Source organism: Botrytis byssoidea (assembly GCF_014898295.1).
Source record: "Botrytis byssoidea strain MUCL 94 chromosome Unknown BBYS_006, whole genome shotgun sequence".
In the NCBI taxonomy this organism is placed as follows: Eukaryota; Fungi; Ascomycota; class Leotiomycetes; order Helotiales; family Sclerotiniaceae; genus Botrytis; species Botrytis byssoidea.
The window spans coordinates 801088-819070 of record NW_024065847.1 but is presented as its reverse complement, the minus strand read 5'-3'; the positions used below and the strand labels follow the sequence as shown (position 1 = coordinate 819070).

General features: G+C 42.6%; 5 protein-coding genes across 5 annotated transcripts; 3 read left to right on the top strand and 2 right to left on the bottom strand.

Moving 5' to 3' along the window:
• Positions 1-2557: 2557 nt before the first annotated feature.
• EAE97_003704 (uncharacterized protein) lies at positions 2558-3207 on the top strand (the record flags this gene model as incomplete). Its single annotated transcript, XM_038874216.1, has 2 exons — positions 2558-2633; positions 2672-3207. 2 exons carry the CDS (start codon positions 2558-2560, stop codon positions 3205-3207), a joined length of 612 nt encoding a protein of 203 aa, XP_038734825.1.
• A 1255-nt stretch (positions 3208-4462) lies between these two features.
• On the top strand, positions 4463-6264 carry EAE97_003703 (uncharacterized protein). The gene is made up of 5 exons (XM_038874215.1): positions 4463-4667; positions 4727-4852; positions 4878-4949; positions 5043-5220; positions 5358-6264. The coding sequence occupies exons 1-5, from the start codon at positions 4633-4635 to the stop codon at positions 5811-5813; spliced, it is 867 nt and encodes a 288-aa protein (XP_038734824.1). The 5' UTR covers positions 4463-4632; the 3' UTR covers positions 5814-6264.
• A 503-nt stretch (positions 6265-6767) lies between these two features.
• Positions 6768-11586, top strand: EAE97_003702 (uncharacterized protein; the record flags this gene model as incomplete). Its single annotated transcript, XM_038874214.1, has 2 exons — positions 6768-11270; positions 11341-11586. 2 exons carry the CDS (start codon positions 6768-6770, stop codon positions 11584-11586), a joined length of 4749 nt encoding a protein of 1582 aa, XP_038734823.1.
• Positions 11587-12330: 744 nt separating this feature from the next.
• EAE97_003701 (uncharacterized protein) lies at positions 12331-13445 on the bottom strand (the record flags this gene model as incomplete). Its single annotated transcript, XM_038874213.1, has 2 exons — positions 13011-13445; positions 12331-12884 (listed from the first exon to the last, which is right to left on the bottom strand). Exons 1-2 carry the CDS (start codon positions 13285-13287, stop codon positions 12331-12333), a joined length of 831 nt encoding a protein of 276 aa, XP_038734822.1. The 5' UTR covers positions 13288-13445.
• A 688-nt stretch (positions 13446-14133) lies between these two features.
• On the bottom strand, positions 14134-15034 carry EAE97_003700 (uncharacterized protein; the record flags this gene model as incomplete). The annotated part of the gene is made up of 3 exons (XM_038874212.1): positions 14134-14569; positions 14623-14748; positions 14855-15034. The coding sequence occupies 3 exons, from the start codon at positions 15032-15034 to the stop codon at positions 14330-14332; spliced, it is 546 nt and encodes a 181-aa protein (XP_038734821.1). The 3' UTR covers positions 14134-14329.
• Between the last annotated feature and the right edge of the window lie 2949 nt (positions 15035-17983).

The window sequence follows — 17983 nt, the reverse complement described above, 5'->3', positions numbered from 1 at the left end:
AAAAGTTTATCCAAAAGAGAACAAAATGCAAATTTTTTGGATATATAGTTTTGAGTGCTCATTCACATCACGCGCTTTCGTTTCACCTCATTTAAAAATCTTTGAGTATTTTCTTATAGTGGTGCATTTATTCTTCATAATTTTTTCTTCCTTCTCTGTATCAATACATCAATCAAACAAATTCACCATTTTTTCTGCTTCCAAAATGGAATGGGCGCAAAGTTCGGATTTCGGAGTCTTTTCAACGGTCGTATATGTGTATTCATGAGTTTTAGCTCGAAAATGAAGAAATTGGAATTGGATTGGTCTGTAATGAAATAATCTTAAATTTTATTGGGCGTGGTGTAGTTTTAAAAGTATCTTTGGCTTTTTCTTTGCTTTTTGGGGTTTTGAGCCTTTTCGAGAATGGAGATGGAGTTTTTGATGAAGGAATGAGGGAGGATGGGAGATAGGAGGTGAGAAAAAGAGCGATTTTAGTGTTTATGTTAGAGTAGAGTAGGAAATGAAAGCTGTCTTTTTCTTTCTTTCTTTCTATCTCTTGGAGATTTTGAATGAGATTTTGTAGGGCAAAGAGATAACTCGAGATGGGGAACCTACCTAGGTAGGTGGGTAGGGGGAAACAAGAGGATCTAGTGGACTTGTTTGGAAATGTTTAGGATTGGTTTGTTTGGAGTGTGTGATGATGAGATAATGTGGTGATGTGGTGATGGTGCTAAGGATTTTGGGTTTGTTGGATTTTGGGGTTGTTGGATTGGGGGGGAGATGAGGGGTTGAGTTGGGGGGTTAGGTTGGGAATGAGGTAGGGGTAAGGGGTTGTGTTGTTATGGATAAGGATTTAAGATTTAAGATGTTTTGTTTGATGGGTTCTGGGCTGGGAGTTGAGAATAGTAATTAGGAGTTAAGGATTGGGAACTGGGAACTGGGAATTGGGAATTGGGAATTGGGAATTGGGAATTGGGAATTGGGAATTGGGAATTGGGAATTGGGAATTGGGAATTGGGAATTGGGAATTGGGAATTGGGAATTGGATATAAGAGATTAAGATGGTATGTCTTGAAATAAAAATAAAGAGATAAGAAATAAAGAATAAAGATTACGGATTTTGTGGGTTGAAGATTGGTTTCTGAGAACTTTGGTTTGGGGAGTCGATAAAGGATATAAGAGGAGCAAGGTCCTAGAAATCTGGCTTGTTAGCTCGATAGATAGATATATTAGATATCTCATAAATCTCTTTATTCTCATACATTCCCATACATTTCACTGCTTATAGTCGATTTAATCCTGTTCCATGATACTACTAGGTAGATATATGTTTCCATTATTTTTTCGCTTCACTTTACTTTGCTTTGCTTCACTTCATGATGATATCGATTGATGTCTTTTCATATGGTGGTAGCTAGCTAGCTAGGTAGGTAGGAATCTTCAGGTTTTCATTACTCGAGTAAGATTTGTTTCTAAATTGAGTGGAGTGGAATGTATTCGAGTCGAGTGGAGAGGATATATTGTTGTATGGGTAGTGAGAAGGTGTGGAATGTTATTGAGTTGGTTTTGAGTTTGAGTTTGAGTTTTTGTGGGATGGTTGATGGATGATGATAATGATAGTATGTGATGGGGATTAGGTGAACAGATTTAGTATTGGGCTTGGTTGGGCTTGGTTGGTTGGTTGGTTTTAGGCGATGAGAATGGAGTTGGAATTGGAGTTGGATTGAGAGGAAGATGATGCATGATATAAAGGTAGCTCACTATATGGATATCATGTCCTAATTATCGAGATCCAAAGTGGGCTAGGTCTCATACCATGATGAATACTAGATAAGTATCTGATTCTGATTCTGATATAGCGATCAAGTGGGGAGAATTTGAGACTGGGGAAGATATCTTTTTCTGGGCATTTCAGAATTTTTGTTTTGAGGATTGTGGGATGGGGAGTTGGAGATATGGAGGATTGAAAGAAAGGTAGAAATGGGTAAGAATGTGGGGAGTGTGTATTGTCTATGGAGATTGTGAGTTAGATGGATGGGTTTTTATGAGTGTGGATATTTCAGGAACTATTATTCAGTTTGTTCTCTGGATGCGGAAATGGAATTTGTGACATATGAGTTGCAGATCGTGATATTTTCACTTCTTGCAACAATTCGCGGGAGCTAGGATGTGGTGATATGATGCCTTGAAATTGTTTTTTTATAGTGAAGGAAGTTGGGAAAGAGCGAGGTGAGGTACCTATTAATCTATAATCAGGGAAAGAGTAGACAGCATTAGCATCATAGGGAGAAGATTGTTTCCCGTGAATCAATGCCTGTTACTTTTAAAAAATATCATAAAGCAGCTGAAAGTTCGAAGAATAACTGATTTGCATCTGTAAATTTGAATATTCACTTACTGTCTATTTCATTTTTATTGCTTTCGTACTAGAGTATTACCAGAGGGGATACCAGTGTTCGGTATAGCATCCGAAACAATGGTAAATAATCTAATACCAAACAACCTGCAAGATCCTCTGCTAATTTTCTTGGAAAGTCTAATGTCGACTATCGATCACATATTAATCTTCAAAATAATGCATCCAACCCTCATGGCCATAACCACGGAGCGCCCTGCCCTTGGGAAACCACCGAGAGTTATCAAAGGAAGTGGTCATTTCCAGCAGTTCGGATTTACCATCCTATCCCAGTAGAGAGGCGTGCGGGTGAACAATGCATTGACGAAACGATAGCGTGGGAGACCTGCACAGAAGCAAATACCAGGATGCCCTTGAGGGTTGGACCTCAACATGCTCAACATACCGGATATTGTATTACTAGAAAAAAAAGCTTCTGTAGATATTGGAGGCACAATCAATCGGACTCATTTGTTTGTTGTTATCACCTCTGCTCACCGGTGGAGATACCAATGAGGAAAGGGTATTGTCTTGGAGAAAACTGTCCAGGACTTGAGGGAGCAAAAAGTATCCCCGTCGTTGACTATGATCCTGCGGCTTACTATACCGGGGATAGGTTACAATACGAAAGGGAACAGCTTGCCTTGTTGAAAATAGAGGCGGAAACTGGGAAGGATGTGAGGTTTTCATGGAAGAATGCGGATGGACCAAGCTATGAGACTTTTGAAGAGGAAAAATTACGATTCAAGTTTGGATTCCAAGGACGTAACAGAGTTCCCAAGCCGGTTATGAGCTACATGCCGAATGACAGTTGGTGGCAGCCGCATTAGCAAACTGGATCCAAACAAGTTGAAAAACAGGGATATGGACAATTATTTTTACTCTTGTAGGTGGGATGATTGCCCGAAGATGAGCAGTTTGATGGAGGGCATCATTTCGAGTTTTATGAAAGGGCCGAAAATGCAAGTGGGATACTTGTGGATTCGCAGGAACAGGAATAGAAGGGATGTTTTTTGAGCATTGATACATGAATTGAGCGCGCATGGGGAAATCGCTCCTGGCTGTCTCTAAGACAATTGTATAGTTCTCCCAGAGATCCGCGGACTTTCATATACTTTCTAGTAGTTGTAAAACTTTTGGCTTCTACTTTTCTCAAACAAACCTGAACGATGAATGAAAGACGTAGCTTTGAACACCCGGTACTAGTGTTGTGCTTCCCTCGAAACTTCATGGTATCACCGCCTTCAATTGGAATCGCAGAAGCTCACAACAAGTTTACCTTCATCTCAGAGGCACTTGGCTTTGAGGTTTGTAAACGGGCATGAATCGGAGTTTACCCAGTATCATTGATCCATCCTTATTCCGATTCCTTCATGATGATACACACAACAAGCCAGCCTAGAAGAATACTCATGGATAACATTATCACCACCCAAGTGTCACAAACGAAACCACTTGGTGTTCATTGTGATAGTATTCTTCCTTTCCAAGTCCAACTAGGGCCGAGTTATCCCGATTGAGGTATCGATGTTTACTTTTTAAGCTATGCTGTAAGTAAGTATCTTCCAATACCACTTTAATCGTTGTGACGAATTTCAAAGTGTTCAGGTTAAAAGCATGGTGCCACTAGTAAGTCCCCTTCAACGATGAGCATAGAGTGAAATGTGCCACGTGATACAATGGCAATAGTCCATATACTGAGAGTAGAACTAGGTAGGTAGGTGGTAGGTACCTCAGCCTCACCACAGTACAGCCCTGTGACTCAGCGCGAGCATAACATTAAACATTAAATGAATTGAACCAATCACAGAGTGCCCAGCTGCGTATATAAATAATGCTTGGAGAATATCAAACTGAATGCGAGGTACTAGACAAACAGGTATCCAATGACAGTTGTGATAATATATTTGCCACTCTTCACTCTCCTTCATGCCTCACTACCTACCGGTAGTATTTCACTCTGAGCAAAAATGAGTCGAGAAGCATTTTAACTGTTTTTAGTAAATTTGGTACATTTTAGCGCAATTATAAGAGTCATCCCACATGAAATCCCTGCTAGCGTATAGTTGCTATCGAGAAAGGGTTTGCTGATTTTCCTAATAAATCCACTGCAGAGAACTTCGAAAATCTTCATTCAAAATTCATAATTCTACAAACCACAACAATCAATCAATCCGTTCACTTTTTTTGATTAGAAATCTCTCCCAGAAATAATACCAGATATCCAAGATCATACTTTCGCAGATAATTTAAATATGGCTGTTCGTGCGCAGTTTGAGAATTCAAATGAGTAAGTTTGCCTGCCTGCCTTACCCCTCCTCGATGGATGATATGATGGATTGAAGTGAGGGACGAGTACCCCACCACGGGTGGCACAATTGATGTGACGAGTGGTGGAAGGATGGGATTGAACTGGCAATATGCGGAGGGAGAGAGAATGGATACCAAGCACGAAGAATTTCGAACATTGGATAGGTTGCTGACAAATTGAATCTTTTAGAGTCGGTGTCTTCTCTACATTGACAAACTCATATGCCTTGGTTGCTGTTGGCGCCAGTGAGAATTTCTACAGGTATGTGTATCTTTAAGCTCTTACAACTTTGATTCCGGCGCATTCCAGTCTTCTCTTGGTGAATGAGCAAAAACTAATGAGGCAAACAAAAAGTGTATTCGAAGCAGAACTCCAAGATGTTATCCCAATTTGCCATGCCACAATCGCAGGAACTCGTATTATTGGACGTCTGACTGCAGGTAACAAGAAGGGACTTTTGGTACCAACGAGCACAACAGATCAGGAGTTGCAACATTTGAGAAATAGTTTACCGGACAGTGTTAAGATACAGGTGGGTTATTTTTTTATCATTCTGGGTGATTGGAGGGCTTTGCGACAAGCTTTGAGCTTTGCGATGCGTGAAATAAGCTTGGCTTCACTCTTTCAAGGCTCCGGTTTATTCCCTAATACTAACGAACAACCAAACAGAGAATAGAAGAGAGGCTTTCAGCCCTTGGAAATGTCATAGTATCAAACGATCATGTCGCCCTTGTCCATCCAGATCTTGAGCGCGAAACCGAAGAAATTATTGCCGATGTCCTCGGTGTTGAAGTTTTCCGTCAAACCATTGCCGACAATGTCCTTGTCGGATCCTATATGGCACTTTCCAACCAAGGTGGTATCGTCCATCCAAAAACCAGCATTCAAGATCAAGATGAATTATCTTCGTTATTACAAGTTCCATTGGTTGCAGGTAGTGTAAACAGAGGTAGCAGTGTAGTTGGTGCAGGTATGGTCGTTAACGATTGGATGGCCGTTACTGGATTGGATACTACGGCTACGGAATTGAGTGTGGTCGAGAGTGTATTCAGGCTGGGCGAGGGACAAGGCCCAAGTGATATTGCGGGAAAGAACAAGGATACCATGGTAGAAAGTTTCTATTAAATTCTTTGGTGGGGGATGTGTATATGAGGAATCTCGGAGGATTAAAGACTTCAGTCTTGTGGTTTCGTTTTTCTCGGTCATTATTTAATAGATGACGTGGGTCACTTGCTAGCAGGAGAATAAGATCTTTTGCTGCTGAGATATGATTCATAGGGTAAACTGGTCGTTTAATGGTCATGAATGGAGAATTTTCCCTCCCCATGTCAAAGTTCTGGCCCCCAGATTTACATGATCCTCAAGCTGTGAAAATTGGACCTGAAACTCTATTGAAGCGGCTATATTGATATATGATCTCATTCTGAGCGCTCTGGGCCATCTTCGTTCAGCAGACGAGATGTTCATTAGGATAAATCACTAGACCAAGTTTCCAGCCTGTTAATCCATATATGCACCATTAATAAAACGTTCGTCAGTATAGCTCCAACGAATGTGAACATTCTCCATATAAAAATCATTTTGACACATAGCCGTGAACGACTAGTAGTTTACTCAGGGTTTTCGCTCTATGTAACTGATGCCAGTATAAAATCCTTGTACCCAGTCTCCATTTTTCCAACCCTTTTGACATTTGAACCGCTGGATTCGATCTGGACCCTTCGGATCAGATGCAGAATTAGAGATATCACGTGATAAACCTGGTTTCTTCGTGTTTTATAGGTCCGTGCGCAACGCAGGTGATATCGACGCGTTTGTTCTTTTCGAAAAGAAAGTTCACCTTCACTTTTACTTTTTTCGGAGTTTGTTTTTCTTTTCCTGTTTTCGTGTTTAATTTTAGTTTCAGAATCGCCTCTGAAATTTCTCGATGATGTCCAATCAAGAAGGCTGATCCAAAGTCTGAAAATATCATCGCCACAAGATAAGGTTTGATGGTGAAGAAAAAGACATTGCGTACCGTGAAAAGAAACGGAAGAACGGTGGAGAAAGTCTGAGGGTTGTAAGTTTGTGGATCTCAAAATGGATAGGGGCTTGCCAGAAACGGATCTGGGGATGGATCTTATTGAACAGTGGGATTGGCAGCGGTTTAGGGAGGCTGAGAGTATGGAGTTGGAGGATGAAGAGGATAGTGCGATGCAGACGCAAACGAGCATTGAGAATGGGGCAAAGGTCAAGGAGACGACAAAAGATGTTGGTCGGATGGTAGAAGCTGGTGAGGTGGATCCGAGAGGATCACAGAATTTACTTTTACCACAGTGTGATGGGCCGGCTGATGACGAGGATGTGATTGAGGAAAATGGATCGGTATCAAAAATTGGCATTGAAGATATGGATGTAGAATCGCGTCAAGCGATTTTGCTACAGTGCGATGGCCAGGCTGTATCCATATCGAAAATCGGGGGCGGAGATGTCGATGTGAGTTCTCGACGTGATGATACAGCAGCCTCAGATATACCCACGGAGGAAGGGTTGGACAAAAACGCTCCCGTGGCCCAAAAGCAAAAAATGGTTATGGAAGACGTCAAGTCGTACAAGGAAGAAAGTGGAGCAATTTCGGAAAAATACAATGATACGGCAGATGGGCAAGAAGACCAAGAGATGAATCTAGCTGGTGATAAAAGCATTCCCGATTTTCCTGAGGAGGAGATTGGCGATCAAGAATTGGTCAAAGTTGATGAACCAGCTTTACTCGAGGAAACTCGTAAGAATACTTTAAAGACAATCACAACAACTACTGAAATGACAATTGACTCTAGTCTCATCGCGGATGCTGATCCTTTTGGAGGAAAAATCTATTTTGAGAAACAAATCCACGACAAGTCAGATGATAAGATCAAGGATTCGGGATTAGACAGCGAGAATCCCGTGTCAGAGAGGGGCAACGACATCTCGAACTCGGAAAAAGCTGTCACCGAGATAGGAGCTGGGTTAGTAATTGATAAATTTATCGATGAAGAGACCAATCAGATCGGAAAAATTTGCGACCATGTTCCAACTTCGAACACCACGTATTCCGAAACGATTGTTGAGACTGAAAGGATTGTTAACAAAGATGCAAATTCTGGGAACGAAGATCATGGTGCTGAAAGCATTACCAGCGGGTTCCTGAGTAATGAAGATTTAAGGGACCTTGAAGGGAAGCCGAGCTCAATATCTATTCTGGAACAATCACCTGTTGAATTCGCGCCCGGAGACGATTTTTTGGAAGGAGCCCCGTCAATAGATGAGAATATTACGAATTCCACGAATACGGGAAATGTGTCAAATCCCTCTCATATTCAAGATCTCAGAATCACTAATCAACTACCCGTGGATGATGACAGCTTGAACGATGTTGAATTGCCTTCACTTTCCAGGTTGGAAGCTCCAGTGCAGCCAAGCCAGGTAGAAATTCCGGATAGCGATGCGATCACAGAATCAAGTCAACAATCTCCGCAAAAACTCAGTCATAATAGAAACACATTCGATAGCTCGGTGAAATACGGAAAGAATGTGGAAATGGCCACAGGAGTCGATGCTGTCGGAGAAGAAAATGAGGATCTGGAGGCCGAAGATGCTATGAGCTCGTTTGGGAGAGAATGTGCTACAAGTTCCATCGACCCAAAGAAAAATCTCAAAGAGCTAGAAACAATGGAATCCGAAACTTCACAGAATGGAATAGATGATTTTGAAGAGATTCGAGAGCCGGCTGAGCGTGCGCTGATTGGTTCTGCCGGGAAAGTGGAGGAAGATTCTAGAGCCGACGAAGATAATACAGATATTCAGCTGTCTACTACTCAGATATCACCGCAAAAACCAACAAATAAGAGGGGTCGACCACCAGGAATCAGAAGATCTAAAATGGCCAACAGTCAAGCTGACGAAGAAAATATTGAAAGCAAAGCAATGCTTGTCGAAGTTGGCCCAGATAAGTCAATGGGTATGGAGGACGAGGAAGACTCAAGCGTACGAAGTCCCGTGGCCGAGAGGAAGAAACGAGGCAGACCATCTACCAGGAAGATTTCTACATTATCTGTCGATGAGCATATTGACAAACTAGATGACGCAATGGAGCATATAGCTCCCACAGATGCCACAGCAGATGATTCCTCTCCAAATAGCCCCGTACCTGAGAAGAGGAACCCAGGACGATCATCTAGCAGAAAGGTATCCTTGTTATCTGCTGATGAGCTTGCCATGGAAGAGGATAAAGCAGCTGTGGATCCACCAAAAAGACACGAAACCACTCTTACCAACAAATCGGCTGAGGCACATTCATCTCCGAGAAAACTCCCAGCAGACAAGGTATATCCAAGTAGCCTTACACCCGAAAAGAGAAAGCGCGGAAGGCCATCCGGGAGAAAAAATTCCACGTTGTCTACTGTTACAAATGATGATGAAGATCTTGAGAGGGAGAAGGTTTTGATGGATGGGAATACTATAAATTCGAACGTCTGTTGCAAATCAAGAGATGAGCCAACTGGAAACAATCCTATTCATTCCATGCAAGAGATGAAGAGAAAATGGAGATCGGCGGGTAGAAACCCTTCAAATTTGATTCTTGAGGAGAACTATTCCGAGGGACCAGACGGAGAATTGGATGAGTTAGATGGCGTAACAGCAATTGCCCCAGTCGAGATTATTGAGAATCATGATGAGTCTAGAATCAATGATTCGATGGATGAAATAACCGCGAATTCGTCTTCGCCTGTCAAACGAAAGAGAGGAAGACCAGCCGGGAGAAAGTCTTCGGGCTTGAGTCCCGAGAAAACCAACACTGAAGAAGTTGCCAGACATGATTCGAGTAACGTTTCAGTGATTATACCTGGAGATATTGAAATGGAACAAGCTACGCCTAGTCACAAATCTACTGGAAAGTATATTGCTATCCCATCTTCATCCGTCAAGGGAAAGAGGGGAAGACCTGCAGGACGTAAATCTTCTGGGGTTGAAGCAGAAAATACAGAACCTGACGAGTTATCGTACGAGGCTTCACCATTGCCTCACAATCATGTTGATGTACAAGTCACCCCATCCGAGGAAGCAAGTGATGATTCAGATGAAAGCTCGTCTGTACGACCGAATAAAAAGGGTCGACCTGGTCGAAAGACATCAGAACTGAATCCCGAGAAAACACACGTCAACGAAGCTGTCAACGAAAGCTCTGGAATTGTTACAACGGAAGAAACCTCAGAGAGCATCGCGAAGGAGTCTATAGGCGATGTTCATTTCATTGATGAACTAGCTGATCTCGATTCCTCACCAGTGAAGAGAAAGAGGGGAAGACCTGCTAGCCGAAAGGTGTCTCGACTAAGTCCGGAAAAGATAACTGTTGACGATGCTCCAAACATTCCAAAGAAGGCTATTACTGATGCTAGTGTCGGTGAGCCAGTATCTGAGACGCAATCACTTGATGAGCCGCAAGATTCTGCCAACACATTACCCGAAAAGAAAAAGAGAGGTAGACCGGTTAGTCGTAAGGTCTCCGCAGTGACTGATCCAAACAAGGGGCCCATTAAACCTCCAGAAGCAAGTCAAATGGTCATTGCATTACAAGAGACTGTAGCCGCAAGAAGTGATCAACCAGTTGTGATCAGTTCTTCGCCAGAGAAAAGAAAAAGAGGCAGACCTTCCAGTCACAACTCTTCTAGTGTTATTACCGCGAACAAGGGTATCATTGGAACTGCCGAAGCAAGTTCCAGCAATGCTGCTACAAAAGCTTCCGACAAAGTTGTGGATCCCGATATCAACGAATCTGCACCTGATCCTAGCCTACTGGCCAACGCTTCACCCGAGAAGAGAAAAAGAGGTCGACCTGCTCGCAAAGATTCTAGCTTGAATCTCAGGAATGGTACCGTGAAGGGTATTTCGAATGATGTTAGTAGTGGTGGTAAGAATGTCCCGACCGAGATTGTTGACTCAGATGAGGAAGAAGACGCGCTACTCAATGAATCGCCGCCTTCAAAAAAGGTTAGGCCAGAACCAAGAATGAGAGGCCGACCACCTGGAACTAAAGACTTGGGTGCCAGTACTGAAGACACAAAATCTGGCGAAGAAGATTCGACAGGAGTATTGAGCAGCAGGGCTAAGAGTGGTGGGACGAATCAGGTAGTTACACAGATTGAGGAAAAACCACCTGCATCAGAGAAGAAGAAACGAGGTCGACCCTCCGCAGCTAAACCTAGGCGAATTAGTAATAGCGATTCTGATGTTGCAGACGAAGAGCAACAAATAACCGACAAATTTGAGCTTCGTAGCATTGAAAGTGAGGACCTTGACGAAGAAGCAGAAGAGGCTAACGAGCAAGAAGAGCCGGTGGTTGAGAAGAAGAAAAGGGGAAGACCAAGCTTACTCAAGAACAAAGGGAAGCAGACTGCAAAAGCTTCAGAGCCCGTAGATCAAGATGTCACTATCAACGAAAAGATATCTACCGCTGGTGGTACTAAAAACAAAGTATCCGGAAGTCAAGTATCAACATTGTCAAATACTCCCTCCTCCCAACGCCAAGATGCGTTTTTAGCCGAGATCAAAGCGCTGAAACTTGTAAGTCTTAGTCTACCTTTGATCCCATAATTTCTTTTTCCTTAAAGTGATCAACTAACTCTGTCACTAGACATCAATCCAAACACGCAACGCGAATCTCAAAGCAGAAATTGCACAAAAACAGGAGAAAATACAGCAAATCACGGAAGGATTGGAGAAACCGGCGAAGCAAACGGTCAAGCGACATATTAGGTTGTTGCATGATTATAATGATATCAAGGATGTGGGACAGGGGCTGCTGGGTATGATTGCCGATAATAGGGGTGTGAGGGTTGGGGAAATGTATGAGGAATTTGGGTTGGGGATTGCGGATTAGGAGGTTGATGAGAGGGAGGGGTGGGAATAGGAAGAGCGTGCTGCTAGATTGGTTGTGAGCGAATCTCGGGGGAGAGAAAGATATTAGGATGAAGACGAAAGCAAGGAAATGAGTTTATTGCTAATGGGTGTGTTTGGTTGATTTCTTTATTATATGATACCATTTTGCCTTATGTTTGCTAGGGCGTAGTAGGTGTTTTCTTCTAGAAGAGAAACACTTTAAAGGAGCTAGACTATTGAATGTCTATTGCTTGTGGGTCAAGTTAGAGATGGATGAGAATAGAGTTTCCCCTTTCATAAGACAATGTGAACAAAAGTAGCTGCGTAGATAGCTATATTAGTTTTATATACAATAGGAGACTTGTTTACTATCTTTCATGCTTGTATGATAATGAGTATAATGGTGATTTGAGAATGATTAATTACGTGTATCATGGGAATCGATTAATCTTTCTGGCATACCTGCATACCGGATGCCGGATACCGTCTGGATTCAAACCCTTTGAAATCTTTGATCTTCTTTGAGAGGTTGAACGAAGGGGGGGTGGGAATATGGAATCTCGGTTGAAGTTTATAAGAGCGTGGAGGGTATAGAAAAGATGGTATTGATCAATGTTTGCTTCGAATTCACAGATACTTTTCCTATCATACTTTTTTGATGAGACGATTTGGTCCACGTGGAAGACTTCTTTTCAGGGATAAGATAATGACTATCGCCCAATCATTCCATAGACCTAATAATTATTCAAAGCTTCAAAAATTCACTTCCCTTCAAATCCTCAAACTCTTCCCCCTCTCTACAATCCACCCCCTCCTTCACCACTCTCCCCACCTCCTCCCCCACCTCCCCCTCCCCATTCAACAAATCAAAATACCCACTCTTCACCCCCTCCTCCGCCAACAGTCTCACCGCCACCTCCGCCACATCCCCTCTTGTAACCTTCCCCTGTCCCGTCGTCTTCCCCAAACTCACCCTCCCCGTCTCCTCCTCATCACTCAACGTCCCCGGCCTCAAATCAATCCACGTCAGATCTTTCCTCTTCTCGCTCAACACCACTAACGCTTGATCTGCCGCCAATTTCGCTTTGTAATAATCGGGAAGCACTTCATTATTGACTTTCTGCACATACGCCCAATCTTCTTCGCTCCACCATGGAGCCTGAGAGCGCCGGCATATGAGCGCGGAAACGAGGAGAAATTTGCTGACCGAGGGAGTCGCGAGAGAGGCCCGGATGAAATGAATACAGGCGTTTTGATCGATGGCGTAGGTGCGGTCTTTGCCGCCTTTGCCTCCGGCTCCTGTTTGGTTGGCAAGTGGTTAAGCAGTATTCTATTTCTTTATTTGAAAATCGCAATTTCTGACACCCCTCCCCTCCCTTTTAGAAATAAAAATGAGAAGAATGCAAGGAATGGGAAAATTCATACCAGCACACCAGATCACCCAATCCGCTTTTACCTGGTCCAAAATGCTCTTTGCGTCGCTCTCGCTCTTGACATCTTCAATGCTGGAGACGAGCACCTCGAGGTTTCCGGCGCTGCTTTTGGGGGCGCGCGATGCCGCGGCTAGGATGTCGGCTTTGTGATCGGGGTTGCGGATCATGGAGATGAGGTTCCAAGATCGAGAGAGGATCTTGGGGGTTAGTAGGAGAGATACTTTGCCGTGGCCGCCGAGGAGGAGGATGCGCGGGGTAGAGGGTGACATTTTTTTGGGTAGTGGAGAGGTATCAATGGTTTGAGTGTTGTTTCTGTGAAGAGTGGGAGAAAATTGTTGGTTGGGAATTGGTATTTTTGGTATTTGGATGTTTAGGTAGAATATATATTGTTAGTAGCTCTTACCCCGAGTTGTTGTAACCGTTTGATGTTGCTGTTTTGGTTGGTAAGAATGCGGGGTCGGATCGCATCATTGTGGAAGTTAGTTGAGAATTTTCGATTACGTCATAACCTATCTACCTACCGAGGCTACCTACAAATTACTATCCTTCTGGATTGTATAATTGATTAAGTAGGCCAATGTGGTTTATCAGTACGAGAATATGTATCTATCTTCTATTAGTACATGTACTACCACTATTATCTCAATTCTGGTTGTTTAATTACAATATACAGCTGAGTAATAATGAAGCTCAAATGCTTCTAATCATTAAGACTATTGAGAAGTAATCCAATTGAACCGACTACCTTTGCTAGTACTCTAATAGGTGCTTTTCAGTCAGATCTATGAGATCTATAATCTAATAGGTCTCACAGATCAAGGTATGCTGATTCACCTGCAGATCCCTTCTTCACACGGACGTCAAATATAATCAATCGATCAATCAATCATCTAGCTGACTGACATTCTAAGGAAAGGTTCACAATCTCTATTGAACGTTCAAACCGTTGATGATTTTTAGTGGATCTGGGACTGAGTACAAGGTACATGTTAAGGTGGATTATTCCTTGATTGTGTGCTCAAAGTATCCAGTCGCAGAATCTCCATCTTAAACAGCTTCCAAAATCCAAAGGTTAGAGCCAGTAGGTTGCTTCCCTCCCTTGAATATAAACCTTGGATCCGCATCTTCGAAGAGTTTAGTTCAATCTTCCAATTCTCTTTCCCTCGAGTTTTGTAACTCCAACATGGTAAGATCTATAGATCTCAAATGTTCCTCGCGCCATCTTGGCCAAGTTCCAGGCTCTGGAAGTACATTATCGTTGATGAAAATGCGCGCACCTTTTTTGAGAGCGGGAATTTAATTGCGCAGTATTTAAAGGCAGTATTTGTTAGACTGGTTGTAGAAAATCCATCGGAAGAAATAGATGTCCGCATTCTTGATAGGCTGTTCTTTCAAAAAGTCATAGGCTATGAACTTGATTTTGTCTGGAAGCTCCGAGGGGACAGTCTTGGCACCAGCTTCAACTACTGGCGAAAGGTCTTGAACAATGAAGTTGAGGTTAGGGAATGCTTTCATAAGTCGTGTGCAGGCAAAGCCATGCGAGTCGCCGACCTGTTGATTCATTAGCGGGATAATAAATGAAAAAGAGTAGAAATATTACATACATCAACGACAGTACCATTACTAATCTCCTTCCGGGAGTAGTTATCAATGACATATTGAAGATCGTATCCTGTACCCTCTATCCAAGCTTTCATGGCACTGTCAAAACGTTTTGCTCGTGCTGGATTCTAGGACAGAACTTCGAATACAGATTTGTCCGAACCGTTCGCAAGCGCAAACCCCTATAGAAGTTCATCAGTCTAGCTATCTACACTTTGTATCAAGGGAATATACAGTTTCATTTGGCTCTTCGGACCCCGGATGCTTCACCATAGCGTTAACTGTCTGGGTCGCGGCTTGCCAGAGCTCATCAGAGATGTCGCGACCCAATCCGCCATTTGCTGATCTTCTTCTATCATCCTGGATGTAGCTGTGTGAGCAACAACGCCCCTCTTCGGTTCCTTGAATAGACATAAAGTCATAGCATGACGAAGAATACGATGGACGTCAAGCTCATTGACACCACACTTTTTTGCAATATCGGCATAAGATACTTCTTCATGAACCGGAATGCTTTTCGCAATGCTGAAGCGTCCAATTGCTTGCATACTTATGAGTCAATCGTGCTTTGACAAGTTAGCAAAGGGCTTAGTAGTTGCTTTTGTGTATACTCACAGTGAATTTCATCAAATACTCCTTAGGTCCAAGAATGAGATCATGAAGCATTAACGTTGCATCAATAAGCTCTGATCGAGCAGCTTCAAGTTCAGGAGCATCTGAAGGGACGAGTGGCTCAGTAGGAGCGTCAACATCGAATGATAGTATCTTGATCCTGTAAATGCCGCATGTGCTGGCGTGGTAATCTTGAAAACTGTAATTGACTGGCTTCACAGGCCTGAAAAAATGTTCCTAGCCATCAAACAGGGGGAGAATATAATAGGATACAAATCAGACATTTGATTTTTTGGCTACTGCAGTCTAGTGATATCAACTGAGAAGATTACAACGAACCAAGACCTCGTTATCCAAGAAAGAATTTGATCAACATTCATTCCGTTGGTCATGCTGAAGAAATCTGAAAGTATCCAAAAGCGGGTATTTGCTGCTAGTCTTGAAAGGTGTTTTGAGGAAATAGAAAGATTCGACTTGTGCCTAATTTTCACCATTAATATCGTTGGTGTTCGGATCACAAGTACACATGCGATGTGAACCTGCCACATATATTCCAGGGAGTCCATGAATGGAATGTGCATATACGTTAAAATGGCCAACACATAATCGGTGAGGTTGATGGAAGTAAAGAGACTTCAACACTTGTCGAGCATATCTCCCGTTATTCTAAAAAGAGTGAATCCATGTCAATATACGAATACCTACAGATTCCTCCCGCAAAGAATTAATGTGCAGCATCCTGCAGTTTGCATGTAGCTGTAAAGCTTTCAGTTTATACCGTTATATTCGTCCAGCACTTGCGCGGCGTAATCATTTTGACCGAGTGGATTCGCCTTTCGGAGATTACCAACATCAAAACCAACATCAAAGCCAACCTCCTGATTTCCGAATATGCCCGAGACTAAATACCGTGCCACTGGTACTCGTTGACAGGATCATCAGCAACTAACTCACGGCCCGGTGCGCCTTAGCGGCGATGTTCTGCAGCATCCATCACAGTAGCAATGGACTGTTAGTCATTCTTGTTAAGGAATAGATTCTCAAGTACTATGTATTCGATAATAGTGGAGTATCTTACAGTCCTCCATGATCTGCCAAGTCTTTTCCGCCGGAAGCAATGTTTTCACAATGAACATTGGGATACGTGTTTCTACAAGATTCTCGTTGTACAAGCACTCCTTGCTCAACACATGCAATACATATCGGATTATCGTCGATATGATCGAATGTTGTCTTGAATAGAAGGTCATTCTTCGCGCCCGAATACTGCCATATGTTGTCTTCGTCGTCGTTATCGAAATACGAGCTAATATTTACCCAAGCTTGCGTGATCAAATTGGCAATATCCTTCAGTAATCTAAATGAAGAAGTCATTTGTATAACTACAGATCTGAAAAGCTTTGGCGGTTTGTTCACATACACCCGTTCGATAGAATCCATCCTTTTCCCTTCTTTCCATATCGTATCGAACAACTCCACCGCCAGCATTGTTTGGCATAAATACCACAACATCCCCAAAACGGATATCATTCCAAGTATCGGAAATGCCTCCGCCAATGCTCACTATAAGATTAAAACGAACATTTCGAAACTTGTGCATCATGTCTTTCGCAGTTACGGCCACTGTTGCGCGAAGCTTGATGGAGAAATCTATGAAGCTGGACTACAGTTGGACATCGAACCTAGAAGCAAAGATAGAATGAAGTTGAGGTCTAGTATAAGGGATAAATATGTGCCAAGTATCAAGCAAACTATCACCAAACCGTGTGTTTTGAAATCAAGAGAATTGTTTAAAGAATATAATAAGATTATCTAGAAGAAATTGCATTCTTTTTTACCACATCTCAGACACCACAATTATTCGATTCAACCAAGTCATGAATATACAAACCATTGCACTCTCTGATTGTACCTGGCTCTCCCATCTCCGGAAAAATATCAGCAAAAAAGAAATGTAGCGCACAAAGCTTTTGCGCATTGATCTACCGCCAGTGCAACACGATTCAATTCGATATATTCTTTATCGCTGCCTCTGTGAATCTTGGTATACTACATGAGTCAAGCTTCCTAATCTAGAAGCGCCACCTCCACCGACTCCTCCACCGACTCCTCCATCATCCCCTCCATCATCCCCTCCATCATCCCCTCCATCATCCCGTGACTTTGAAAGTCATCAGAGCACCATCACCATGACAGATTTCGTTGCTCGTTTTCTAATTGCCTATATTGCCAATACCTTTCTAATTTTTCCTCTCTTGATCTTATCGTTTCAAAAGGATTTGAATCATAGATTATTGACAATTTCTTTAAATAGCATCGTCTTCGCACTTTTGCTTTCTTTAATCTCGCAAGCATCGAATCAGATGATGCTAAAAGCTTCTGCAGCTTATGCGGCTGATTTTTCGGCTTTCGTCTCGAGTAATGTTAGTCCTCAAATATAAAGATTGGGGTTGTACTGAGAAACGGAATATGCGCTATCAAGCCGTGAAGCTGCGAAGCTGAGCATTGTGTTTGTGTAAGATTGCAAGAAAATGAATAACGATCGGTTCTACATGATCAATTGCCCATACTGCATCGCCACATCAAAATAACTTTTAGATCTCCATTTCAGGTGTGATTAATGAAATTTATCCACATCAGCCGCATTCTCAGCCGCATTCTCAGCCGCATTCTCAGCCGCATTCTCAGCATACACGCATGACTGCGAGGAAAACAACATCCAAGTGTATACTATGCCGCGTATGTATGCAT

Coding starts and splice junctions, on each gene's coding strand:
- EAE97_003703 (XM_038874215.1), top strand. CDS start 4,633: ATGGCTGTTCGTGCGCAGTTTGAGAATTCAAATGA. Junction 4,853..4,877: donor GAATTTCGAACATTGGATAG/GTTGCTGACAAA, acceptor TGAATCTTTTAG/AGTCGGTGTCTTCTCTACAT. Junction 5,221..5,357: donor CGGACAGTGTTAAGATACAG/GTGGGTTATTTT, acceptor ACAACCAAACAG/AGAATAGAAGAGAGGCTTTC.